Here is a 26,416-nt window from a genome sequence, read left to right on the forward strand (position 1 = left end):
TTGCAGAAGAATTGCTGCCTGTAGCCAAGAGCTGCTTTAATTACTGCTATTACTGTGATTGCCTTCATCAACACAACGCTGCAGCTGGTTATTCGCATGAGGACGTTGCTGGGGGGCCCACTTGCAGCGGAGTCAGGCTGTGCCCAGAAAGCAGCACCCTGGATTCGCAGCGCACCGGCTGCCGGCTTGGGGTCCCTCAGAGGTGCTGCCGGGCGAGGGGCGAGCTGGGGGACCCCGAGGCGGGTGGCCGAAAGGGGGGGGGGACACGAGCAGTGCCCCCCATTACAGGCTGTGCCCTGCCTGCTGTGCCACGTGCCTCCTTGCAGCCCCCGCTGCTGGCGCGCGAGGGACCGCCAGCCCCAACAGTCTGTGCTCCTGCGGGGCTCGTTCCAACGCGGCGTGGCTGAAACATGTTTCCCTCTTCTGTTCCCGTCTTCCTGCAGGCTTCTCCCATCTGCCTAACGGGCTCTACCCGTCGTACATTCCCCTGAGCCACCTCGAGCCCCCCAGTGCCGGCAGTCCTCTGCTGGCCCAGCTGGGTCAGCACAGCCTCTTTGAGTCGCAGAAAGGTGAGTGGGGGTCCCGCCTGTCCTTCCCCTTGTCCGCCCCACAGCACTCAACACCTTTGGGATAGGGGACATCGAGGGGAGAGCTGCACCCCCTGGGGTTATCGCTAAGGGATATTTCTTGGGTTTTAGCAATTCTGAGGTCTTGAACGTGGCTGTGCTGTGGGGAACGTGGCTGGGTTGCGCCTTGCAGCTCCTGCATGCTGCTGCAGCAGAAGGCTCGGTGTGCAGCAGACGGGGTTGTCCCGTGTCCCACCTGGGTCTTTCAGAGGTTCCTACCCCATCTCCTCTGCCCTGGCCCTTCCTGGTCTCTTTGACTCACTGCTGAGACATCCTCAAAACCCGATCCCTCCCAGCTGGCCACCGCCCCCCTGTCCCTTCTAATCTTGTCTGCCCTGGTAATCTTGTCTGCCTTTGCTCCGCAGATGGCTTCTACCTGTCCAGCCACGCGGGCCAGTCGGCTTTGCACCCGCAGCCGCCCCTCTCGAGGACGGCGGGCAGCCACACGCCGAGCACCCTGCTCCGGGAGAAGGACCTCGGGCAGCTGCACAAGAGCTCGAAAGAAAGCCTGAAGGACCCCGGCGGGAAGGAGCGGGGATGCCGGAGCGATCTCTCCCTGCCCTTCGCCAAGAAGGAGGGCAAGCCGAAGGAGGAGCCGCGGCCCCGCAGCGTGGTAGACCTCACGCAGGACACCAAGCCCGACAGCGACCGCAAGGTGAGCGTGGTGGAGAAGGCGGTGAAGGTGGGCGAGCGCCTCTCGCCCTTCCTGGCCGAGCACTTGCCAAACCGGGGCGGCGGCGGCGGGGAACCCAAGTCCAAGAACCCGCTGCAGAGCTCGTCCCTCAGCAACTGCAACGGCGGCGGGGACCCCATGCTGAAGGTCCTGGGCGCCGAGCAGGACCGCTGTGCCAAGGACCCCGCTCGGCACGACGAGAACATGAGGCCTTCCGCGCACGCCCACGCCGAGCGGCTGAAGCGGGGCGAGCCCCTGCTGCCCTCGGTGGGCGCTTTGCACGTCTCCTGCAGCTGCCCGTCCCCGCACCCCTCGCAGCCGGGGAAGATGACGCCCGCCACGACATTCCCCCCGCAGCCCGTCCATTCCAGCATGTACACCATCTTCCCGCCGGCCAAGGAGCTGGGGAGGGAGCACAAAGTCATCGCCCCCACCTTCGTGCCTTCGGTCGAGGCCTACGACGAGAGGAGCGGGCCCATCCAGATCGCCTCGCAGGCCCGCGACAACAAGGCGAAGGACAAGGACCTCGGCAAGGTGGGGGTGCTGCAGTCGCCCACGGAGCGGTGCCTCGCGGACGCCTCCCGCACGCTCTTGTCCCAGGACTTCTCATGCCACAGCGATGCCAAAAGGATGGAGGCGCTGAGGGAGAAGGGCTCGGTGATCAGGGCCAACTCCATGGCGCTGAAGAGGCAGGTCGCTTCGGAGCCTTTCCTCAACCGGCCAGGGCTGGGCTCTCCGGAGAGCAGGGAGTTCCTGGCCTCCAAGGACTTGCTGAAGCCGAGTCCGGAGGCAGAGCATCGCCCCTGCGAGCGGGACCGCTTCCAGCGCTCCGGCTCCAAGGAGGCAGCAAAAGTCTACGGCACTTTGGACTCCTCTCGGCAGCACCTGGACCACGGCCAGCTGAAGCCGCCCGAGCAGAAGTGGAAGCCCTTTGAGATGGGCAACTTTGCCACCACGCAGATGGCCGTGCTGGCCGCCCAGCACAACCACGTCACCCGGGCCGAGGAGGAGGCCAAGAAGGTCTACCTGGACCCCAGCGGCTTGCCGCGCTCCTCGGTGGTGGGCTCGCGGGGCGCTGCCGACGTCCTCCACCCCACGTCCCACGGCGAAGGCTCGGCCATGCAGAGCCTCATCAAGTACAGCGGCAGCTTTGCCAAGGAGACCGCGTCCCGGCAGAGCTGCGGCAAGAAAAGCCCCTTCGGCGGCTTGGGCAACATGAAGTTGGACTCCTCGCAGCTCGGCACCTCCAAAGTGCAGCAGCTGCTAGCGCAGCAGCCGGCGAAGCAGCTCAAGAGGGATCCCGAGAGACCCGAGAGTGCCAAATCCTTCGGCCGTGAGAGCATCAGCTCCCAGGGCGAGGTGGAGGTGAGGCACTTGCCCGTCGGCATCGCCGTGGCCGTGGCCCGGCAGAAGGACAACAGCAGCAGCAGCAGCAGCAGCAGCAAGCTGGCGCCCAGCCTGGCGGACCGGGATCGCTCGCTGTCCCTCAGCAGCATCAAAGGTGGGTTCCCCAGACCCGTCCTGGGGCTCTTTGCACGGATCTGTTCGGTGGGTAGAGCAGCCCAACGCAGGCTGCATGGTGTGAGCTGAGTTGGGCATCGTCACCTCCCTTTGCTTCCTGTTCCCAGCCAAGTTTTTGTTGTAAACCACGGCAAAGTGGGCCTCCTCGTGCTGGTCCTGTCCCCATCCTTGGGCTGCAGTTGTGGCTGCACCGTCCCTGCTCCAGTGGCACTGGTACGAGTTTGCCGCGTGCAGTTTGGCTTCTCCAGGGACCATCAGCTACAGCGGCGCTGAACCGAAGCCCAGAGCTTCACGAGTCTGCGGCAAAGCCAAGCTGGGCCCTGTCACAGGCTGCTGGCTGGGCCTGGGACCTCAGCCACCCATGCAAGCGGGAAGGAGGAAGGGAAACTCCTTGCCAACACCCTTTTTCCAGCTCTGTCCACCTCCAGCAATCCCTGTCCGTGGGTTTGACTCCCGTTAGTGCATGGAGTGGTGCCAAAGCTGGCAGCCGGCGAGCTCCCCGCCGTGGGAGCTGACAGCCCGCGTCCCGCCCGCCGCGCGGTCCCTGCCTTTCCATTTTTCCCATTTTTCTCCCGTCACCCCCCTCTCCCAAACCTTCACCCCCTTTCCCGAGCCCCTCTCCGCGTTCCCATCGCCTCCTGTCGCCCTCGAGAGCCGCCCGAGGAGCTCGTGGGCAGCACAGGGAGCCGTTTGTTCAGCCCTTCCATCGCCCAGACCCTCCCGGCTTGCGTTAAATGTAATTTACTGAGCCGAACTAAAAGGCTGCAAACAAGGGCTGGATTCTGGCAGGCCCCCAGGCCTGTTGCTAAGGGATGCAGTTGGCTTTCAGACAGAACACAAGACTGCTTTTCTCCTCCTCTCGCCCCCCCCAAACGCTGCCCCCCCCACGTTGTGTGCCAGGAGATATTCATCTAATAACATTAGCTTGCTTGCGCAGGGTGGACGGTGCTTGAATGTTTAGACCTTTTAAGAAGGAGAAAGCAGGCTTTAGTTGGCTAATCTGTAGTATTTGGCAAGTGAAATGCAAGTATTTAGTGCCGGGCATCGGTCGTCAGGGAAACGGGCCTGAGCCTTTCCTCTGTGCATAACTGATTGCATTTTTCTATGCGGGCCGTGCGTCATGTTCGTGTATGCGGACAGAATGATCATTCACCGCCGGGACAATCGGCGGTCTGTACAGAAAAGGGACCGTCCCGCTAGCGGGGCAGGGGCTGGGGAGGAGCTGCACGAATAAGAAAGGGTGTGTGCGCATGGGGGGTGAGGACAGGGCGATAGAGCCGCCTGCAAACAGCAGATCACGAGTAATATGGATGGGAGAGAGAGGAGCAGCCACTGGCGGCTGGCTGGGGACCGCTGCTGACCCTGGGAAGTCCTTTGGGACGGAGAGGCGTGTGCCGGTGTTTAAAGCATCTTTGCTTTCTGCCTGAAGCCCGTGGCAGGAGCCTGGGGAGAGGAGCCGGGCGAGATGTTGCCTTGTTCCTGGATTCCTTCTGACAGTAAAAGCTGAGGGAATTGGAGGCTTGACAGCAAAAAACCGTGGGCTGTCCAGGTTTGTGGAAATACACAGCGGAGACCTCCTTTAAAAGGCTGCCTGTCAGCAGCGCGGACTTGATGTTACGGGAGGCTTTCTCCTGTGCCAAACCTTATCCAGACGCCAGAGCCGGGGGCCAGGGTGCAGCTGTGCGAGGCCACCGAGCCCCGCAGGGTGCAGAGCATCGTCCAGGCAGGAGATGTGCTGGCAGGGAGCACCCAGAGTTGGGGGGAAGCAAGCAGCTTCCTCCTGGACCCACTCGTGTCCCTTTAGACCATCTGGCAGCTCGCTGCAAGCAGGGCTGGGATTTAGGGGTCACCCAACCATAGCACGGACAGGGAAATGTGGAAGAAATGTGTGTACAAGAGAGTACTTAGGGAAAAGAAAGCCTAAAATCAGGCAGCTGGAGACCTTGGATAAAATGAGAGGGGCCACAATACCTGGTCCGAGCAGGGCCAGCAAGAAGCAGCTGAGGGTGTGCTCCTTCCTCCCTTCGCAGACGCAACTGCTGCCCTGCCAGGCTGTGTTTTAGGATTCTGGACGAGCCGTTTCTTCATCCAAACATCCAGCCCCCTCTTTGGACTCCTGCCCTCATCTGCCATCTGTGCCCCTGCCTCACCGGACCCTTTCCTGTTGCATGGCATGGGAGGGGGATGCAGATGCCCGCTAAGGGGTTGGATTGCAGAGTGCAGCTCGCTGTTTTTCTCAGCATCTGTCGCGTTGCTGCTGCCTGCTGCAGAGGGACAGGGCTTTGGAGCACACCCAGTCTGGTTTATGAGAAAGAAGGAGCCTCTTAGAGGCACAGCTAAAATCCCCCTCTGTGAGATGTGCTCAGCATGACCGTGTGGTTTGATGCAGGGATTTAGCCGGGCCTTGTCCCCTTCTGAGATGGGAAATCCACCACTGTCCTTCGGCAAAAACGGTCCTGTTGGTCCTGCTGCTCCCAGGCTGGAGGCTCTCCTGTCCTGGGAGAGTGGGCAGAGGTGTTGAGTCAGTCCCTGGATGGCTTGAAAATACGGACCTCGAGCCAGGTGTAACTGCATGCTCCCAGGAATCCCTTTTGTGAGAGCGTCTTGGTCACGTAGGCAGCCCTGCCATGTCCTCCAGGGCTTCAACCTGGTACTCTTGGGGAGGGAGAGCTTGTCCTGGGCTGCTGCTCGCCTCTGATGGCGCTGGGTGTCTCCTAGGGCACGGACGCTCGGAAGACGACTGCGGGGACGAGAGGAGCCGCCACCGGGACAGCCACCTCCTGGCAGGGCGGCTGGAGCGGGATCAGGAGAAGCTGCTCAGGTGAGGCTCGGAGGGCAATGGGGCCTCCTGCCGTGGCTGCCACGAGCCACGCTCAGGACCACGCTTGTTCTGCAAGCTGGCCCGTACCCCTGTGCCCTGTAGCACTCTGAGCCTTTCCTTCTCCCTCTTGCCTCCCCCGTGACCAGAGAGAGCAAGGAGCTGGCAGATTTCGCCCGGATACATCCCTCCGGCTGCGCCACCAACGGTTTGAACTCCAACCTGATGGTGACGGGAGGCCCGGCCCTGGCGGGCTCGGGGCGCTGGTCTGCAGACCCGGCTTCGCACCTGGCTGCGCACCCCTGGCTCCCCCGGACGGGGAGCCCCTCCATGTGGCTGGCCGGCCACCCCTACGGTGAGTGCCCTGGAGGCAGCGACGTGTCCACGGGGTGCCCACACCGCTATGATCCACTGCCAGGTATCGCTGAGCGCCCGGTGAGGCTGCTCGTTGATTGTAGGGGATAGGGCAGGGGGCGTTTCGGAGCTGTCAAATGGTGGGTGGCTTCTTGCATGGGTAGGAGCTGCCTGTGTCCCTTGAGTTGTGACTGTGCTGTTCCTTCTTCCAGGACTCGGCCACCCTTCCCTGCACCAGGGCATGACTCCAGGCTTCCCCCCGGCCATGGGGGGGGCCCTCCCTTCTGCCTACCAGTTTGCCAGAGACCCGCAGTCAGGGCAGCTTGTCGTGATCCCCAGCGAGCACTTACCGCACTTCGGTAAGTCCCGAGGAGGGGAGGTGGCTGTGGAGGTGGCTAGACGGGAGCGTACATACCCGTGGGGACCAGCAGCCGCAGCTCTCGGGTGGGTGTGAACCAGCTTCTTGGTAGGTGTGTTTTGGAGATGGAAATGTGTCGTCTCCTGCACTGGCTTCTCATTGTGTGGAGGAGCTCATGGAGTTTGGCTCTTCGGTTAGGAGAATCTGCTCTTGGGATCAGCCAGGGACGGGCAAGCCAAGGCTGCCTAGAATCATAGAAACAAATAGAGAGCAAAGCAAGAGAAAAATAGAGAACAAAGCAAGTCAGAGACCCCCAGGACCTACACATCAGTGGGAGTGGGGCTACAGAGAGCAAGACAGCACGCTTTCCCCTTTGCATTTCTGGTTGTGTTCTTGCATAGCTTGATGTTCGGCATCCCCACACCGCGAGACTGGGGTAGATCCCCTTCCCCTGAGCAACCCTGAATCCTCTAACCCTCTAGCCACCCCTGTCCTCGTGCCTCCTTGACTGTGCCTCTGCTCATTTCCCCAGCGGAGCTGATGGACCGGGCACCCCCGCTGTGGCCCGCCATGTACCCCCCGACCAGGAGCTCCCTGCAGCACGCTCACCAGCTCCAGCTGCTCTCCCACCAGCAGCTGCTGCGGCAGCACGAGCTGTACATCCTGCAGCAGCAAGCGGCCCACGCCATGGAGCTACAGAGGAGCGCCCAGCTCGTGGTACGTCCTCGGGAGCTTCCAGCTTGGAGGCGAAAGAGCCTCGAGTTGGGGGGTCTGGGGGGGGAGAGCACAGCCACGCAGGTGTGGCAGGGGTGTCTCGATGGCAGGGGTGCACTGAGAAATCCAGTCCTAGTCCCCAGGAGCTGCGGTATTTAGTGCAGCTTGCAGAGGTGGGGTGGTTTTAAAGGGGTTTGGCATCAAGCCCTTGAGCAGTGGTGTCAGGAGAGCTGCCCAGTGGCGCATGGCCTTTATTCCAACCTTGGGATCGTTTCTGACCTGGGTGGTTTCATCCCTGGTCCCCTCCAAACAAACCTCCTGTGGCAGCTCAGAGGAGCAGCTGCGATGCTGGCAGCGATCTGGGTCCTGGAGGCAGCTCCCATTCACAAGGCAGTTTTGGCAGTCGGGAGGTTTCATTTGGGTGTGTTTTGCACCCAGTTAATTTTTTTGTAGTGGTCATCTGGTTTTCGGCCTTCGTTTTACATGTGTGCTTGCCAGTCTGGAGGCTTAGAAATAGAAACCACTTCTTTCTGGTTGCGATTGAAAGCTGAGACACCCTTCACATGGCTCCTGGAGCTGGGGCTTCATAAAGAAAACTATTACAGACCTCACGATGAGGAATCTACATCTGTTCCTGCAGATGCATCCTAGCAGATTGTCGTTCAGGTGTTTCAGGAGACCTTCCCTAGCTCTGAACACCTGAACTCTTCTCGCCCTGGCACTTAGGAAGTGGTAGTTTGAGATCAGTGCCGCCCTCCATCAGATTGGCATAAAAATGGTGTCGCAGTCGGGAGCGTGTGTTTTATTGCAGTCCGCATTTGATACGATGAGGTTTTGGCCTCGTTTGGCGGTGGGCCTGTGCCGCTTTCCAGGAGCAGGCGGAGATGCCGTGCTGAGTTTTACTCTTGTTCTTGTCGCAGGAGAGGTTGAAGGCAACCGAGCAGCGAGCGGATATGGAAGAGAAGGTGACGAAGCGGAGCCTGGACAGTGCCAAATCAGGCCTTTCCTCCTCTGCCCCGGGACTGGTGCACCGAAAACCTCCTGTGCTGTCTCCCAGCGCCTCCACGTCCTACAGCAAGGCTGTGAGTCCACCTCCCCTCTCTCCCAGGGCCTCACCCGTGTCTGTGCTCAAAGCTGAGGTGATCCAAAAGATGGAGGAGCCACCTTCGCAGCCAGCCTACTCCTACCCCGCCACCCCCAGCTCCCATCCTTCCAGCCCGCCCCCCGCCTCTCCGCCCCCTGCCCCTGCCATCCCTCCAAAGGAAGAGGCGCCCGAGACGGTGGAGAAGAAAGACCTGGAGCTGGAAAAAGAGGCTGCCGGTCCGTTTCAGGCCTTGTTCCCAGGTAAGAGAGCCCTGCTTTGGCAGAGTCCCGGTGTGTTCGTGCCTGCCTCCCTTTTTCTCCTCGGCTCTTTCCTGCTTCCACCCCTTCCCCTAGAGAAAACCACGTCGCTCCTCTATGAAAGGCAGGGGAGAGGGATGGCCGGGGTGGTGTGGTGGGCTGGGATCGATGCTGGGGTTGTAGGGGCACCTGGTGCTGAGGGCTCTCCTCTTCCCTTGGGTCGAGCCCAGGTTGGTTCCTCCAGAGCTGAGGTCTCCGTGGGAGAAGGATGCGGGGTCCAGCTGCAGGAGAGTGCTGGGGAGGTGCAGAGGGGGCGTCTGGGGTGCTGCTGCCTGAGGCAGAGGGCGGCATCGTGGCCAGGAGAGAGGTGCCCAAGCAGCCACCATGTGAGAATAGGAAGAGTTGAGAGATGATGGAAGCAAAGGGAACCCCTCTGTATGCCTTAGTGAGAGAGGGGCTGCTTTGGAGACCCGGCCGTTACACAGCCTGTCCCTCCTGATGTCTTGTAGAGATCCCCCCGGGATATCCATTCCAGTCCCTGCCTCCCTCCTTCGGAAGACACTATCCCTACCTCCTCCAGCCCACCGCAGCGTCCGATGCGGACGGCCTGGCTCCTGACATCCCGCTGCCTGCCGAAGGCTCCGAGCACATGGAGCTTTCCCCAGAGGTCAAACCCATCCACCTGTCTCCGTCCAAAATGCTAGAACCCATCCAAGCGGCGGCAGAAGAGGAGTCCTTGGAAGAGCGGGTGAAATCGGAAGTGCAGATGGAGGAAAGCCAAGAAGGCATCTGCGAGCAGGACATGGGGGCCCTGAACATTGCCGCCTCCGCAGCCGTCCCGGTGCAGAACGTGGACAACTGCAACCTCCTCCTGCATCAAGGTGAAGCCCTGGGTGCTATGGAGCAGGACCAGGAGGACCTCCAGAGCTGCCCACCTCCTTACCAGGTCGTGGCCTGCCCCGCAGAAGCAGAGGCTCCGGCAGAGACGGGGAGCGGAGCAGAAGCCTGCTCCGTGCACATGGACTACGACGGCTCGCTCGTGCACGCGGAGACCGAGCCGCCCGAGATGGACTTGACGCCGCAGCGGGAGGAGGCCTCTGTAGCCATGGATCTGCAGAGCGCCGACGTGCCCTGCGGCAGGGAGTTCCCCAGCCTGCCCCCCGAGGAGGGGGAGCAGGGGCCGGAGATCCCCTCCTACACGGACGAGGCGATCTCTTGCCAAATGCCAGCTCTGGACATCAAGCCGGGCGACCCGCTGGCTGGGATGAACGCTCTGGTGGCCGCCACGGAAATGCCTCAGGCTTGTTCCTTGTTGACTACTGCCAGCGTCGCCCCATCCCAGGTGAAGATGGAGGTGTTACCTGAGCAGGCCTTGGAGCACTCCTTCCTGCAGGGGATCACTCTGCTGAGTGAAATCGCCGAGATGGAGCTGGAGAAACGGAAGCAAGAAATGCAAAGTAAGTCGTGAGGGTGCGGTCTGGCCTTGGGCTAGGTCGGGTCTCCCTGCGCTCTGTGTGCAAAGGCCCAGGTGGGGTCTCTCGCACCCTCAGCCATGCAGCGAGGAGCGATGCCCCGAAATTCAGGAGGAGCTGGCACTTTGGAAGGAGTTGGAGTAAGGATTTTGTTGCAGTAGGCCGAGGTGCAAGCGGCTTCTGGACTGCTCCCCCCTTCCAAAGGCCCTCTCCGTGTCTAGACAGCTTGTGGTATGCGTAGCGGAAACAGAGCCCCACTTGCTCGGAGCTGCCAGGGTAACACCCTTCTGGCAGGCACCGAGGCTGCAGTCTGTCGGGGTTTGGCACAGGAGGCCCCAGTAGCTCGAGATGATGCTTTCCAAGAGCTTGGCAGGTCCTGAAAAGATCTCACCTTCCAGTAACTTCCTGAGGCGAGTCGTGGTGGGAGCTGCCAGTTGCGCTATGGCTGGGTACAACGGGAGATCTCAAGTGGGGGTCGGGGGCATCAGGGAGGCTACGTGAGCTGCCATGGCCCAGAAAGGGGCATCAGCCTCTCCTTGGGGGGCTGCTATTGCAGGATGAACCTCTGTAGCTTTTATTTCCCCCCCCCTGTCCTTCCCAGCAGGTCCAGAGAGTTTCCCTGTCCGGCCAACGCTGGAGAGTTTGCTGGCTGCCAGCACCCACATGCTCATGGAAGTACTTTCCACCCCCTTTATGGAAAGTCTGAAAACCATCCGGCTGCCTCGAGAGCTGAATCCCAACAAAAAATACAGCTGGATGCAGAAGAAAGATGAGCCCGTAAGTAGCTCCTAGCGCGGCTCAGCCCGAAAAGCCGCAGTGCATCCATCCGCTGGCCGCAGCTCGCACCCGGCTCGCGTCGCCCGTGTGCGTCCAGCGAAATCTGCTGTCACTTCCCTCTGCGTTGGGAGCTGAGCGGGAGTCAGCGAGCTGCCATCCAGCTTCCTCCCTTGTTTCTGAACCACCACCATTGATCTCAGCAGGGCCCTCCGCAGCCCTAGAAGGGGTGTCTGTAATACAGAGCCAGCAGGAACTCGTATCTTAGCACTTTGGCGGGGGGGGGATAAGCAAAGATAGTGGCAGCAGGGTATTTTTCCTTTCTTTTTCTTTCCTGACTCTTCCCCAGGGGAGAGACTGACAAATTATTTTGTACCCAGCGAGTAAACGTTCCAAAACAGGGAATATTTTGATGTGCCTTTTTAAATAAGGGAGAAGAGACTCCGTGGGTGTATGTTATGCTGTAGGCTATTTCCCAGGGTTGCTGTCCCTCACAGCTCTTACCATCCCATGCGCAAGCCACAGAGCATCTTTGCTTGGCTGGTTTTGCTCTGGTACAGCTCTGGGGTGGGGGCGAGGGTGCTGTGCTCCACTGTAAGCACGGAGGGTGTCCCTGCCAGGCTACAGATCTTGGCTGCTGCAAGGTCACCCCAAGTGTGTGCCACCCCAGACTAGATGGGGCCTGGACGTGCCCTGACCTTCTCCTCCCCACCCCAGATGTACTCCATCAAATCAGCCATCGAGAACATGGACGCGATGGAGCTGGACTACAGGATGAGGCTGGCGGAGCTGCAGCGGCGGTACAAGGAGAAGCAGCGGGAGCTGGTGAAGCTGCAGCGGCGCCGGGACTCCGAGTAAGTCGCAGGCTGTTCACCCCGTCTTTTTTTTTCCAGCTGGGCACTTTCACTGCCTCTTGGTCCCGGAGAGAAAACAGCCCTCCATCCCTCCATTTCCTCTCCTCGCGGTATGGCTCGCCAGAGCTTTGCACAACACACTCCTAGGCTATGTGACACAGCAACCTGAGCACTGGTGAATGCAGCTGGGAGACCGTATTAGAGACAACCTTGGCTTCAGCAGCTCAGTTTAGCAGTTCGGTGACAGGCGAAGGTTCTGGGTTGGCTCCCGTTCTTGCTTGCTTTCAATTTTTTTTCCCTTTTTCTTTTTTTGGATTTATTTGCTTTATTTTTTCTCTTGTTTGTTTTGCTTTTTTTGGTTGCAAAATTCGATTTTTTTTTTCCTTTGCTTTTTTTTTTCGTTGTTGCCTTGGTTAACAGTGAAGCGTGTGGTTTTTTTAAAGGGAAAAGCATGACGAGAAAAGTAGAAGCTTGGCGAGAAGAGGCCCTGGAAGGCCCAGGAAGAGGAAACTTGGATCAAGCGCTCTGTCGCCCATTAAGGAGAGAGGGAAGAGTGACAGCAAGAGTGGAAAGTAAGGCTGGAAATTGGGGAAGCCGGGAAAATGGCAGGGTCGCTGCACAGGGTCGCACTTGGGGAGAGCATCTCGGACGCAGTGGGGGCGACGTGTTGGCAGGCTGGCTGCTGGCAGCAGCGGTGTTGTTTAACGCGAGGGTGTCTTTGCGGTGGGAGCACGGTGCTGGCCTCCTCCATCCCCGTGGGGAGAGCACGCGGCCGTGGTGCTGGGTGCAGGCAGGGCAGGCAGAGCAGAGCTGCGGTGAGATGGTAACGGAGCAGCCGGCTGGGCCTGGAGGTGAGCTCTTGGTGATGGGGAGCATCCTCGTGTGCTGTCGGGAAGGCGGACGGTGTGTGCAGGTGCTGCAGAGCTGATTGCAGAGATGCTGGTGTCAAAAAAAGGGAAGGACCAGGGCTAGGTTATCTGCTTTCTCGGGCCTTTCTGCTGCGTTTCTTCTGTCTTCATCTCCTGTGCCTTCCATCAGTGGGAGTTGGTTTGGCCTGACCTCTCTCTTTCGATTGTCTGGGTCATTCTCTCTCCTGCTTTTTTCTCTTTTGCAAGTCCAACTACTCTTGTTTGGATGTGTGGATCACAACACCACTGGCCATCCAACCACCCGTAGATGGCCAAGCCTCTCCAAAAGGAAGGCATCTCTGAGCTGCCTCCTTGGGTGCTACGTATTTTTGCAAACATCCTTTCAAGACTACAGATTAGACTCAGGTGCCCAGCTCCCACTGACCACGTGTCTTTGAAGATCTGTTCTCTCGGTGGCTCTGTGTTTTGCTCCTCTTGTTTGGATGGCTGGACAGGCTGGAGGCGCCCGGAGGTGGCTGGAGTTGTGCCTGTGTGCGTGCATGAGCGTGTTGTGTGTGCACGTCCCTATGCTGCAGGAATGCTAGAGAGACCTGCTGTGGGCGGTGAAAGTGCACCCTCAGCCAGGCCCAGGGCCTGAGGTGTTGGTTTTCGTGTTGGACAGAGGGGAGGGGAGATGCCTGGAAGCTGAGGAGGCTGTGTTGACGTGGGCAGCAGGCTTAGCGTGAAGGAGGTCGTGTGAGGGAGCTTTTAATGGAGGCTTGGTAGAGGTCTTGAGGTGTTGACGGATCTGTCCATCCATCAAATAGCTTCTGGAGACAGCTGGGGAGCAGTGAAAGATGTGCTTCTAGTCTCACCTACATAACTTTTTTATTTTTTTATTTTTATTATTTATTTATCCTCTCCTTCCCCCCCCCACCCCCCCCCAAATCCTGGAGAGACCAAAACCACACACTGTAAACGCCTCTCACACTGGGGCCAGGCTTGTAAAGTGGATTGCCTGTCCTCTGAGCAGGTTGGTCCTCACGGTGCCCTTGTCCCTCCATGCTTCCCTGCGTGGTGGTTCCTTCCCACCTCCTCGCTCATACCCGAGCAGCCTGGTGCCCAGGCGGTGCGGCACCTCCCCGGGCGTCTCTGCACCTACAGAGTCCATGAAAACAGAGGTGGGAAAAGACCTACGGGCCAGCTCAGTTGTCTAGCCTTCCCCCTGCTGATCTGTACCAAATTGGGCACTTTTCAGTGGCTGTTACTCCAGACACTTCCTTTCAGGGACCATCTTGCAGATCTCTGATTTCAGGCACCTCATCTGTGCTGGTGGCCAGGAGTGTGCAAGGAGGGCTCCTTGGCTCTGTTTGGTGGAAAACAAGAGGCAGGCCCTCACTTTGTCCAAACCGCTGTCACTGCAGAGTGGATTTGGCTCCCGTTGAGGGTCCCTGCTGTCCTAGGAGACATTTAACCTCACTTTTGAGCTTGGAGGGGATCACAGGGAAGAAAGCCCCCCCACCTTGACCCATCCTGTGCTTGGCTTGCAGACTGAGCAAGTCCTTGTTGCTCTCCGAAGACTCTGAGACTGGCGAGGGCATGAAGAAGAGGCACAAGGGGGCCCTCCCAGAGGAGGACGAGGATGTGGAGAGCAGCAGTGGCAAGATGAAAGGAAGGAATCAGAGCTGGGAAGAGCACGATGTGGCTCCCAGCTTTTCAAACGAGGTCAGTGCCCTCATGGGGAATGCAGAGCCACGGGTCAAAAGCAGCTCTTTCCCATTTTGCCATCGTTGGCTTGTGCTGAATAACTCCTCCTGATGTTACAGCATCTGCTCTCAATTCACCTGAGTTCAGATGCTCCTCAAGGGAGGGCTTTCTGCAGTGGAGGGGTGTTCACAAAAGCTAGCATTGGCATATGGAGGTTGGGCAGGTCTGGTAATGGGTAGAAGCGAGCACCTTTGAGCCAGCCAGAGCATTGCAGTGTTGCACTAGCTCTGAATTCAGAGGAGCGTTTGCCTTATTCCTCTGGCTGTGAAGGCAGCAGTGGGGGACTGACTTTCTGAGCAAAGGAGTGCGAGCTCGCTATTTTAAATGCAGGCTCTTCTTCTGCTCCTATTGAAGCAATGAGGTATTTACTGGAGCTTTAAGCTGCTGCTGAAATCAAAATGCATACAGGCAAAGTACTGAGTTACAGCTGCTGTTATCTAGCTGTAGCATGTGTAAAGTGAATTTACTTTTTTTCAAGGAGCAGAAAATAGGGAACGAGTATAACGGCCCTGGCTGTAATGCAGTGGTGCTGATACTCTTGCTAAGAGGTATTTGGGTCTTCTTGGCATCCCTGCCACTGTAGCTGGTTACTTACATGGAAATCTGTATTTGGCTGGAATTTGGGGTGAAGAAGATTTTTAATCCTTTAGAGAAAAGCTTATAAAACCAACCCAAATAAATCCGAAAAACCAGGAGGTGAGAAGAAGAGAACTCCAAATCATTTTGATTTGTGAATGTATTTGTTTTGGAAGAAAATGCAGTTTTTCTGAGTTAATCTTGAGATTCTTTGTACTCGATAATGGTGAAGCTGCACCGTTTGCTACTTCTCCCTAGTACCATGATGGATTAGGGCAACTGGTAGTTAAGATTTTCCTTTTGAGGCATTGTTAATTGGCAAGCATGAGAGACTGAAATGAGGGCTAGTTAAAAACCCTGTGGCCTGCCATGATATCTGCTCTGTATTAACCTGAGTCCCTTCCTTTCACCTCTACAGTTAAAGCTTAAGAAAAAGAAGGTACCATCAGATCAGGAGCAGCTAGCCAGCAAGCTTGACAAGGCCCTGTCGCTCACCAAACAAGACAAGCTCAAATCCCCCTTCAAGTTTGCTGACAGCTCTGGGGGGAAGCTGAAAAGTGGTGGAGGTGGCAGCAGGTACCTGCCGCCTCACGAGGCTCTGCCAAGTAAGGAGGAGAAGAAGAGCCTGGCCAAGAACCTGGGCCTGTCATTGAAAACGGCCAAGGAAGGTAAAAACAAAGTGGCTGCCAAAATGAAGAAGATGGAGGTGGGGTTAAAAGTCAAAAATCAGCTCAAGGTTTCCCATTCACCAGCAATATCTGAAGTTAGCAGCTACTCCTATAGTAAGTAATCCTCCGTTTGTCTCTTGTTACAGTGTAATATGTTGTGGGAGCTTATGGTGGGGGTTTGTGGCCTCTTGGAAGTGGTCTTGGAGATGGGTCTAGTCTTGCTCACAGGTGAACAGTGAATTACACCTTGGTTAATTAATGCTGCTTTATCTTTGGGGTGAGCAGGAGATGTCCACGCAACTTGCCATCCAAGAGGTAGCAGACATCACTGCATTTCTTCCTGGCTTGTGTTGTTCTGAATGTCAGTGGGGAAAAATGTCATAAACTCATGTCCTTGCTTTGAGTGGGAGTAGACACTCTCCATCTATCTGTCAGATGAGTACTCACAGCCTCTCCTCTCAGGAGGTGGTTAGCAGTTCACGTTAGAGGCCCTCAGTGACTTGGGTAGGATTATACTGTACGGGTAGCTAGAGAACTCAAAACCTGCTGGGGGCACTGGTGTTTGTAAGCATCCTGCTGCCTTTTCCCAGTGTCATGGCTCGGTTCCCGGCTGGCTGCGCACAAACTTCCCATTTGTCTCGTCAGGGTTCATCTCCACCCTGGCATCCTGTGTGCTGAGGCACCCAAAGTGCACCCAAGGCAAAGGTTCCTGGAAGTGAGCAGACTGTTACAGAAGGAAAAATCTGAATTTCAGGTAGCATTGGGAAGGTCATAGGACCGGGCATAGAAGAGTCTTTAATGGCTCAGGCAGACACTGGGGCAGAGAGCACATGAAGGACTTGGAGTTTATGGTCTGCGGCCTGGTTGTTTAATTGTCGTAGCTCGCTTACATATGTATCTTTTCCTTTGCTTGCAGCTATTTAAGTCCCATGTTAAAACTCTTATGGGGTATTCATATGCATAACAAATGTATGTGGCAGTGCAAGACCAGTTTAGTAATTTCACTAATGGGGAAGATGATGAGCTAGTGATTCTCCAACCGAACAAATGTTTGGCATGAAATCAACCATTTACATGGTAAAATAGGAGCCATTGTGTCCACTGGACTTGAACACAGCCTTTGGCTGGTTGTGCTGTACAAACCACCCAGCAGTGATGCTTTTGTGTGCTTTGCTCCCAGAAACCAACCCAAGGCTCCTCAACTGGGAGCTCTGGAGATAATGGGGAGGTAAGCAGGGCAGAGAGGAAGCACAGACCCTTGCTGGCAGAAGGAGCTTTCACGGTGTCCTTGCACTTGGTGCTGTGGTTTCAAGATCAAAAACTCCTTCCCAGACCTAAGGGGGCTGCAGTCTGAGTCCTCTTCTCTGCAGTGAGTCTCCTGGTGTAGGATTGTGCCCCTGTCGCCACATGAATCTCAGAGCAGAGGATTATTGTTACTGAGGAACCGACTCTGGAATGGCTCAGCTTTGATACGCGTTTTTTCAGCTGTGTGCAGGTTCAGGGAAAGGGCCTTAGGCTGTCATTTGGTCACTCAAGCATGATGGATTTGGGAAGGCAGGGCGAGCATATGGCAGCACCTCCCGTGTCTGGTGGGCTGCTCTTGTGGAGGAGGAGAATGGAACTGGTGCCAAATGCTTGTGTCTCCTCCTAACCTCATGATTTTCTAGCTGGAGTCCTGAAAACCTTGGGCATAGATCCGACAGGCGAGATGAGTATCCCCTTCCCACACGTTTTAATGGAAGTTGGACTCACAAAATCTTTTGTGTATTTGGGCTTTGGACCTTCTAAACTGCCACCCCTCATTCCTTCCTCTCCACATCCAACACGACAGGGTGGGAGTGATACGCAATCAGGGCTGATACTGGAGAACATCTGCTGCTGCTCACAGGCTGGAACAGTCTGTGTCCATAACACCGAGTCAATGGTGTGTTTGTGAGCTGGGATGTGACCGTTCCTACCTGCTTCTGTTGTATCCAGGGGCACCGTACGTTTTTGTTCCACTCATCAGATTCTGGAAAGGGACCGTTGGATAACGTCTCACTTCCTGCAGAGCTGGGCAGCTGAGTAAAGTTGGGGTTTGTGAACCAAGGAGTCTTGATCCCTGCTGTGTTTTGGTGTACTTTATACTGCATGTTGCTGAGTAGCTGAGGTGGCAGGTTTGGAGTTAGACCTGATGCCCCTTAGCAGCTGGGCTTGCTCTGGCTGCCTCTGTCAGAAACTCTCTGAGAGAGTCAGTTTATGTAGAAAACTGAATTAGGTCTGTTAGGATTTAGGTCAGAGGATGGAGTATAATGATGGTTGAGACTGATTAAGTTTGAGCCCACTTACTGACATCACCTTTGGTGCACATTTCATGATGGAAACATCTACCTTGGTTTTCTTCTGATTTGAAAACAGCCCTTGAATTCTGCCATAAGGGAGAAAGGGGGTCATTTGGCCTAGATGGAGAGTGTTTATTTGTAACTGAAAGAAGGAAATACATAATTATGTTTTGTTTTTTTTTTGGCTCCTGCTTGCTGCATGTGAGACTTGTGGTGATGGAGGGCCTGGCAGGGAGGACATGGCAGCACACAGTCCTTCATGCAGGCACTTTTCTCTCCTGGTATAAAGCCTCTTCACGCAGAAATGGACCAAAACATCCCTTTACCCTCCTCAAAAAAAACATACAACCCCATTCTCTGAGGTAACGTTCTTCCCGCCTGCTTTGACCGCAGATACAGACTCGGAGGAGGAGGGATCCCTGAGGGACGAGTGGCCGGCACAGCCCCCATCCGCCCCCAAACCCCGGCCACCCGGCCTCTACAGCACGGCGGCCAGGAAGGGTGGCCGGGCGGCCGGCGGCCCCAAGGCGGCCCCCCGCAGCACGGCGGCCGGGCGGCCGCTGAAGCCCAAGGTGGCGGTGGGTCGGAAGCAGCCCTTCTGCCTGCTGCTGCGGGAGGCCGAGGCAGGATCTTCCTTCAGCGACTCCTCGGAGGACTCGTTTGATCAAGGTTACTAGCATATAGCAAACGCAACCCCAAACACATCCCTCCGCCATGCCTGCGGGGGAGTGGGCGGGTGGGGGGTGAGTAGGGGCCTGGCGGGCTGGGGTCAGCCATTTTGATGGTCGGAGCCAGGGCGGCCATCTTTGTTCTTGGCAGCGTAGCCTGCTTTATCAGCCCGACATTTATTTTTTATCTTTTTGTACTTGTATCATTGTGATATTATTACTGGCTGGCTCTTTTAGAGCTTTTATATCAACTGGGTTTTAGTGTCCACCTCTCCCTGCTTTCCTGTTCCTTTCCTTCCCTTCAGTTTTTCCCTCACTTTCTTCCTTGCTGCCACCACCACCATTATATTATTATTATTATTATTATTATTATTATTATTATTATTACTGTTATTATTATTATTTTATTTCTTATTATTTTATTTTGGCATGGGCCTTGTAGCAGTTTGGAAGAAGCCTTTTTAATTTTTTTTTAGTTACTTTTCTTTTTCTTTTCTATTTTTTTTAATACCGGGATACTGTTGTGTGGCCGTGTGACTTGATGTTTGTACTGCAATTTGGTATACCAAGCTTTATTAAACATATCAAGTTCATTTTTAACTAAACCTGTGTACCTTGTCTCTCTTGCTGTGTCTCTTATCAGGCGATTAGGTTGCCGCTTCACTTCATCCTGCTCTGCATCCCCCTCCTGCTCCCACTCCCCATGAGTAGAACTGGAATTAACCTAGTCTGGGTACTCTCTATTATTCAAATATCCCTGCTAGCAATTGTCGCTCGCTGCCTTTGTCCAAATAAAGCCTAGGCCTCTCTCCCACCCCCCACTCCTTTAATTTCATTTTTATTTTGTTCATCTTAAGTGTTTTTTTTGTTGTTTGTTTTTTTTTTTTTCAACTTGTTTCCTCTTTTGATAGACTCTCTCAAGGCAGGCAGATAAACGTGAAGGAATTCAGTCTTTATTGCTGCTGCTGCAGGCTGCTGTGTGTAAGGTCCCCATTATTCGAGAGCCAGAGATTTTTTTTCTTCACTTTTCAAAATGTATATGGCAAGTTTTTATGCCCCTTTTGGGTGGTAAATTTTTTCAGATGCCTGGACGTAACCCATAGTGCTCAAGGATGTGGCAATTACTGCATTAAATTTGAGTCTGTGGTTTCCATCCCCTACCCTCACCCCAATATTTTTTTATTACAGCTTTTTTTTGTCAGCCTGTCATTAGTACTTCAGTGGGAAAGGAGATTACTTGAGACTTTTCCTCCAGAGACACAAGGGGTTTCTGTTTTAGAGCGCACTCATTAAATAATAATCATGGGGAAAGGTCATTTTAATGAGCCCTCGGCTCCCAAAAGAAAGTATCTTGTCTGGGCTGAATGCTAAGCAAGAGCATCCCCAGTTGTTATCATTAAGTTACATGGCAGATCTGAATGTAGCACAGCAGAAGCCTTTTAGTATTTCACACTGCTCAGACAGTTGTTAATTGAAAATGGGGCTGGATAGTTTTGCTTTGGTTTTGTTTTTCTTAGGTTTTGGTCTTAATCTCCTCCATGCACCTGTTTGTTTTTTCTTCCCTCCAAACCCATCCTCCAAAGAAAATTTAAGATAAAAAAATCAAACACAGCAGAAAGATACAGAATGCTGATTTGGTTTGATTTGATTCTGGGCTGGACCCACCGATGCATCTAAAAGAAAAACAAAATTATGTTTCAAAGAAATTAAATTTATTCCTTAGAGAACCCAAAATGTTCTGGGGATAGTGGATTTCATGTAATGGTGAGATTGCCGCATTTCCACAAAGAATGTGCGTTAACTTCCGTTCAGCTTGATATCCCTTCCTTGTTCCTTTCTACATCTTTTCTTTGTTTATTTTGCTACTGTTGGAAATTTTGAGGATATCAGTCCCTTTTAGGTGCTATGTTTTTGATTTTCTGGGGGGTTTGCTTTTTGGTTTTGCTCCAGGTAAGCAGATAGGTAACGTGTCCCTAATTGGCTTTGTCTATTTTTCAAATAACCTGTCTGCTTTTTTAAAAGAAAAAACACAAAAAACTATCCCAGTTTTATGGGATAAAGTCTTGGGAGGGGAGGGGATATGGGAGGAGGTTGGGGAATCTGGAACAAATGGGAAAATGCATTGTAAATCCTTCTGAGGTGTCATTTAATGGTGGGGAAACCAAAGATGCAAAACCTCCTGGGGTGGGAGGTGGGCATGGAGAGGGAGGCCGGGAGGGATTACTGATTACAGTTTTGTTTTTTCTGCAAATGATTTTTTATTTATTTATTTATTTTTGGTTTATAGTTCTTTCTCAGAAGCATTACTTGAAGGGATATTTGGGTAATAGGGTTTCTAATGGCTTTCCCTGATACTAAACCAATTAATAACCTCAGCTTTTCTAGAAGTGCTCGCTTTCTCCTTGCAGCTGCTTGACCAACCCTTTCACCCCTGCCCCTATCCATGATGCTTTGAATGTCTGTGTCGGTCTCTTGCATTTGCTCTCACGCTGCACTAAAGAAGCAAAGTGGTTGGCTGGTTGTAGGGCAGACACTTCTCAGCGAGGGTCACTAGCCATGAACCTGAACCTTGACCATTGTTATGTAGGTAGGCAAAATAACTTTTCTTTATGTCATCTGTCAGCCTCAGATGTTTCGATGTTACCTCCGTGAATAATGACACGTAGTTCTTTGCATTCTCTCGGTTATTTTAATTTTGAAGATGATTGCTGTCCACTTTTGACTTTTCTCTATCCATGAATAGTTTTGCATGGAAGATTTGCTTGAGTGTCTGTGTTTGAGGACTCCAGAACTGCTTTACTCTTTGCAGACTTTCTTTTGGGGAACCCCTTATCCCAGCAAAATGAAAGGTTTTACGGATGGATCCAAGATAGAGAAGCATTGCAAAGGTTATGCTCTTAAAGGTTTCTGGGCCACAAAGCAGACTGTTTGGGTATTAGGGTAGTGGGTGGCTGTGTCCCTACCACTGTCTGTGTCAGATAGAGGATTAGTAACTGCAGGAGAACTTGTTTTCGTCTGCTTTGAGATAGAAGAGGTAGGACATACTGCTTTCTTGCAGACCAAACACAGCATTGCTGTTCTGATAATGGACAGAGCTTGTGGTGTTTCATCCAGTGACCTTGAAGGGGAAACTGCCAGTGCAGGCTAAAGCTGCTTAGGACCTCTGAAGGCCATCAGAATAGGTAACGAATGCCATGAACTTCCCAGGACCAAAGACCTACATTTCGTCCTCGTCAATGTCTGTTTTCCTTAAGAAATTAGTGCCTTTTTCCTGCCCCCCTTTCCTTGACCTGGAGGACGATTTTACCCCAGTGGACAAAACAGTGGGGGATAACTTATTACGCCATACAGCCAATCCCATGCAATAGTTGTAATATTTTATGTTGTTTTTAAGTACTTCTGGAGTCAGCAGCACAGCACGTATGGGGGGAAAAAATCTTCAAATTATGAGAATTGGTTTGCTTGACAAAATACAGTCTTAAATTGGGAATTCAAAAATAAGCAATCTCCAGAATCTGGACAGACCATTACAAATCAGATGTCAAGGACCCAGTAGCTGTCTAAAGTCTGCCTGTACTTAGCCTGCTTTGTATGCTGTAGGCCTGCTTGGTGTTATAAAAAAATCATGCTATTTTTTTTACAATGTGAAATGACTCTTTTAAGTGTGTGTTTTTACTCCCCCCCCCTCCTTCCCAAACCTTCCCTCTTCATACCCTCCTCAATCCGCCTTGTTTACATCAGTCTTTAAAAACCAAATTGCTTAACCAGTTTCTGTTCATCTTCATTTATGCCTCTCCTACAACAAAATGCCACGGTGGCTTAGCTGTTAAAAGCAGTGAGAAAGTTTAGCATTTTTAATTTGGTTTTGGTTCTGAATTTAATGCAGGTAAAAATTTTGGAAAAAAAAAGTCATCTTTGACTCCAGTTCATCTGGTTCCAATAGCATTTAAATATGTCTTTTGTTTGTTTTGGCTGTGGAATTGTGTGTGTGTGTGTGGTTGCATGTGTGGGTATATACACGCATATACATGCTCTTAAAAATGTCAGAAAAGCGATCTTTAACCTCAAATATTTTTTCCTCACCCTTGCTCGGTGTTTACAGAATTACAGTTTAAAACAGTATTTTGGAATGTTTTTTGTCCCATTGTGTTTTTTTTTTTTTTTTTTTTTTTTTTTTTTTTTTTTTTTCAGGAGAAAGAATTGAGACTTAGGTTGTCTAAAGCATCTGTGTATGCTTCATTTTAAGCCTGCACATAGTTTAGGTGCAAGAAGAGTAAAACTCCAGCTTCAGATTACATACGGGCATCATGAGTCTTGCCAAGAAGCCATGCAGTTGGCCATAGAGAACCAGCAGCTTATTTGCCGCCAGGAAGATAAATCTGGGGACTTAGTTTAGAAGTGTACGGATTTGGAGAGAAGCCCCAAACGTGTGCTGGGTTTTTTTCATTCGGTGGTTTTTGTCTCTTGGGAAATCAGGAGGAAGAGGAGCCGGGCTGCGCTGTGCATGTAGAGCAGAGCTAACAAGAGCTGCCCTCGCTGCGAGAGGTGGAGGAGGAGAGAGCTGTGGGTGCAGGCTGGGAATGTGTTAAAATGTTCTTTTTTTTTTTTTTTTTCCCCCTCAGGCTGAAAATTGAATCTCATGCAGATAAAAATATAAGCGTTTTGGTAAAAATGCTGACGAGAGGCTATCTTCGGTTGTCTTTCCGTAGTGTGACACCGTGTGTTTGAAGGAGGTTAGAATAACCGCCGGGTGCATTATTGGATCGCGCGTTTTCCGTGGCATGAGTAATAGCCGCTTTCATCGTGGCTTTTAAATCTGTTTCACCTTGGTGCGTTTGAAATACGGTAGCAGCTTGATACCCCTGTGCCCTCGTGTCTGCAGAGCCCATGCTGGCTGCTGTGGAAGAGGAGTCCTCACGTGCTGAAGGAGAAGCGTGCTGCACGGCGGTCGTGTGGGACAGGTTGTGGAGGGATTTTCCTGCAAAATTCCCCCATTTTCTGCCTGTTTTTCTACCTACCTGCCCAGGCGAGATCCTCTCTGCTCAGCCAGCTCTGTTTAGTGTAACACAAAGGGCTGTATGAGTTGATTTTTAGTTTTTTTTAATTTTTTTTTTCATTTTTGCTGAGAATTACTGAATTTCAGAGCCCAACCGGATGCGAGGAGGGGGTCTCAAATACTTGGTGGCGGGAGTTGGGGCGTCCCACTTTTGAGTGGAATAAAGCTGGTTTAGGAACTCGGCTTTGCTGCTTTCAGACAGGTGGCTTCTGCGCCTCAGAATAGCCAAATTCATCTGAATGTGTTTTCTTTTTGGCAAAACACGGTAGAAAATCAGCAGTTGTGCCCCCTTCTGTGTTAGGGGAAGGAATCTGATCCTAATTTGCTCTGGATTGTTTTTTTTTTTTGCATGTGGTTTTTACGCAAGGAGTGAAGAGGGGTATGGATGTCTCGGTATTTACTGCAGGACTGTTGGTTTAGTAGCATTTTCATATCAAAAGGATCCAGTTTGAGTGACTGAGACAGGGAAGGGCTTTCTATGCAGTCAAGAATTAGTATTCTGTGACTATCTGATGTATGCTGTGCAGAAAAGCTCTCCTTGTGTGAAGGAAAAAAAAAGCTGGCCATTACTGCATTTGATAAAATGCAAAGACGAGCACTGTTTTCTGATGTTCCTGTTATTTCTAATGTCACGGAAAAAATAAGCCAGAGTGGAAAACTGACGCTTGTGTTATTGTATTTTTTTTTTTTAACAACCGAGTGTTGAGAACATTTTTATCTGTCCCAGAGGGCATAAGTGAAAAGAAAAGGATTTTCGTGTTCATTCCAGCTCATTTTGAAGGGATCTGGTTTCTCATTTGGCTGGCTTTCAGACGCGGGGCCAGCGGCTGGCAGGGAGCTCTCGGGCAGGGGAGGCTCAGGCGGGGAGAGCAGGGCTCCTGCTAGTGGTGGAAATCTTTCAGCAACCTCGGTGATCCTATTTAAGCCCTCAATTTCAAGAGAGATGAAATCTGTTTTACCGGAGCCACTTCTGACAGTTAAAAACCGAAATATATACGTGCATGTGTGCTCGTATATGCGTGTGTGTGTGTACGTGTGTGGCATATGTGCCTTTGTGTAGTGACTCGTGCTCGCCAGAGCTACCTGGAATGAGGCGGTGTTAAAATTAATTGCCTTTGGGCTGATGAAGGACTCTTGGGAGGTGCTGCGGGGAAGGGAGAGAGGCCCCTCTCAGAGCATCTGCCCCCGAGTTCCTGCTGCGCACACCCTGTAAAGGAAAATCCCAGCCCACTGCTCTGCGTGTGCCAGCAGAGGCAGGCTGCGAGGCTGGTTTCTTTGCCAGAATTACGCTCCGGGCTGTGGGCAGCTCATGCTGCCTTTCCTGAGCTGGGCTTCCCTAGCCTGAGCTGTAGAGAGGGAAGTGAAGGGCAGGGAGTTTTGAGGCAGAGCGCTTAAACACTCCTTGTTGCCATCTCCCAACACAACTGCTGAAGCCTGCTCCTAGCAAACGTCATTTTCGCCCTTTGTCTCTTCTCATCTGCGGATACAGTTTTCCTCCTCCTGCATTCCAAACCCATCGCTTTCAAATTATTACTTCCCTCCTCCCCCCACTTTGCATTTTTGCCTCCTGCCCCTTCTCCCCTCCATGTCCTCCTCGCCTGCTGCCCTGGCGCAGGCTGGTCCCTGGTATTCCCCTCCCGTGCTGATCCCTGATTCTGATTGTGCTGACGGATTTTGTGCTGGAGGAAGAGGTGGTGGGTGGGAGGGGAATCCCACAGCTCCCCGGTTGGGATTTTCAGAGGAGTTAAGCTTTTAATCCCTCCTGCAAGCTGCAGGGAAGGGGTGCGTGGCTTCCTTTTCAAATCCCTGCCAGCACCCTGCTCTTCCCTCCCTCGCCTCGGATGGGTCCTCTGGGCCATCCCCGCGTTGCTGTGTCCTTCAGGGGTGGTGGTAGGCAGGGTGATGATGCCAGCTGTATGGCCACAGAGACACGTGTGTGTCCATGGCCAGCGTCTTCTGGCTCGGCTCGTGGGTGGCTCAGTGCTGCTTTAGGCGAGCACGGAGCGGCAGGAGAGGTTGGGGTGGAAATGTGGCTGGTGCACAACTCCGTGAGGTTTGTAATGGGCTTTCTCTTTTCTGCGTGCTAGATTCCAGCTCCGAGGAGGAGGAAGAGGAGGATGAAGAGGAAGAGGAGGAAGCGGAGGACTATGGGACCGACGGCACCGACAGGCTGTCGTCGCCTGCCCTTGACGAGAGCGGCCTGGGCCTGCTAGCGAGGTTTGCTGCCAGCGCAATGCCCAGCCCCATCGTTCCCCCTCCGCTTTCCATCATCCAGCTGGAGGCCAAGCAGAAGGCGAAGAAGAAGGAGGAGCGGCAGAGCCTGATGGGTGAGCTGCGTGGTTAGGGTTGGTGCTGGGGGGGCAAGGTGGAAGGTTTGGGAGGTCCCAGCGGTGCTGCAGAAAAGCAGATTGTTACCCAGACACATCGTGCCCTGTCCTTGCCTTTGGCTGCCTGGTTCTGATGCTGCAGGCAGGGACAGAGAAGCAGAGATACCCAAGCAGAAGAAAAACCTCTTGTTAGCCCATTCCATCAGCTTCCCCATAGAAACCAGCCAGACAGACACAAAATGAGAGTTTCTTCCTCTGCTCACGTGTTTGCCGTGCCAGACCCTGTATCTCTGCCCGTGTCTCAGTTTCGGTGTTACAAGTAATAGGAGTTTCATTTCTCCTCCTCCCCATGCCTGGCTGCACAAGTGCCCCTGGGTGACATCGTTCCCAGTCAGACAGATCTATATGGGCTCCATTTATAAATTCTCTATTAATATTTATTAAGTGATAATGGAATTTATAGCATGCTTCGGAATGGAAAATGATGTCTTCCTTGGGAGCCCAGCTTGTTTTAGCACCATTTCCATGCTATATTAGGCTTTTGCCAACTTGTTCCAACAGCCTCCGTAAAGAATTTATCGCCTTGTAACCTGCCCTCCTTGAAACTGGAAACATCTAGAAATTGTCTCATGCGGCAGCGAGGGAGGAGCACGGGCGTTGCAATTTCCAGTGGGTTTTTC

The 26,416-nt window shown here is 53.4% G+C and overlaps 1 protein-coding gene across 1 annotated transcript in view; it reads left to right on the forward strand.

Moving 5' to 3' along the window:
* The first annotated feature begins 451 nt into the window (after nucleotides 1–451).
* TNRC18 (trinucleotide repeat containing 18) overlaps nucleotides 452–26,416 on the forward strand; it is a 37,882-nt gene continuing 11,917 nt past the window's right edge. The window contains exons 1-15 of the mRNA XM_035548890.2: nucleotides 452–569; nucleotides 992–2,800; nucleotides 5,539–5,641; nucleotides 5,788–5,993; nucleotides 6,205–6,351; nucleotides 6,883–7,067; nucleotides 7,985–8,408; nucleotides 8,915–9,862; nucleotides 10,479–10,654; nucleotides 11,369–11,505; nucleotides 11,949–12,077; nucleotides 13,904–14,078; nucleotides 15,115–15,478; nucleotides 18,079–18,354; nucleotides 25,497–25,736. Coding sequence (XP_035404783.1) covers nucleotides 1,438–2,800; nucleotides 5,539–5,641; nucleotides 5,788–5,993; nucleotides 6,205–6,351; nucleotides 6,883–7,067; nucleotides 7,985–8,408; nucleotides 8,915–9,862; nucleotides 10,479–10,654; nucleotides 11,369–11,505; nucleotides 11,949–12,077; nucleotides 13,904–14,078; nucleotides 15,115–15,478; nucleotides 18,079–18,354; nucleotides 25,497–25,736 — 4,873 coding nt within the window. The 5' untranslated portion in view covers nucleotides 452–569; nucleotides 992–1,437. The remainder of the gene's footprint in view (nucleotides 570–991; nucleotides 2,801–5,538; nucleotides 5,642–5,787; nucleotides 5,994–6,204; nucleotides 6,352–6,882; nucleotides 7,068–7,984; nucleotides 8,409–8,914; nucleotides 9,863–10,478; nucleotides 10,655–11,368; nucleotides 11,506–11,948; nucleotides 12,078–13,903; nucleotides 14,079–15,114; nucleotides 15,479–18,078; nucleotides 18,355–25,496; nucleotides 25,737–26,416) is intronic.

Source organism: Cygnus atratus, chromosome 15 (genome assembly GCF_013377495.2).
Source record: "Cygnus atratus isolate AKBS03 ecotype Queensland, Australia chromosome 15, CAtr_DNAZoo_HiC_assembly, whole genome shotgun sequence".
Lineage (NCBI taxonomy): Eukaryota > Metazoa > Chordata > Aves > Anseriformes > Anatidae > Cygnus > Cygnus atratus.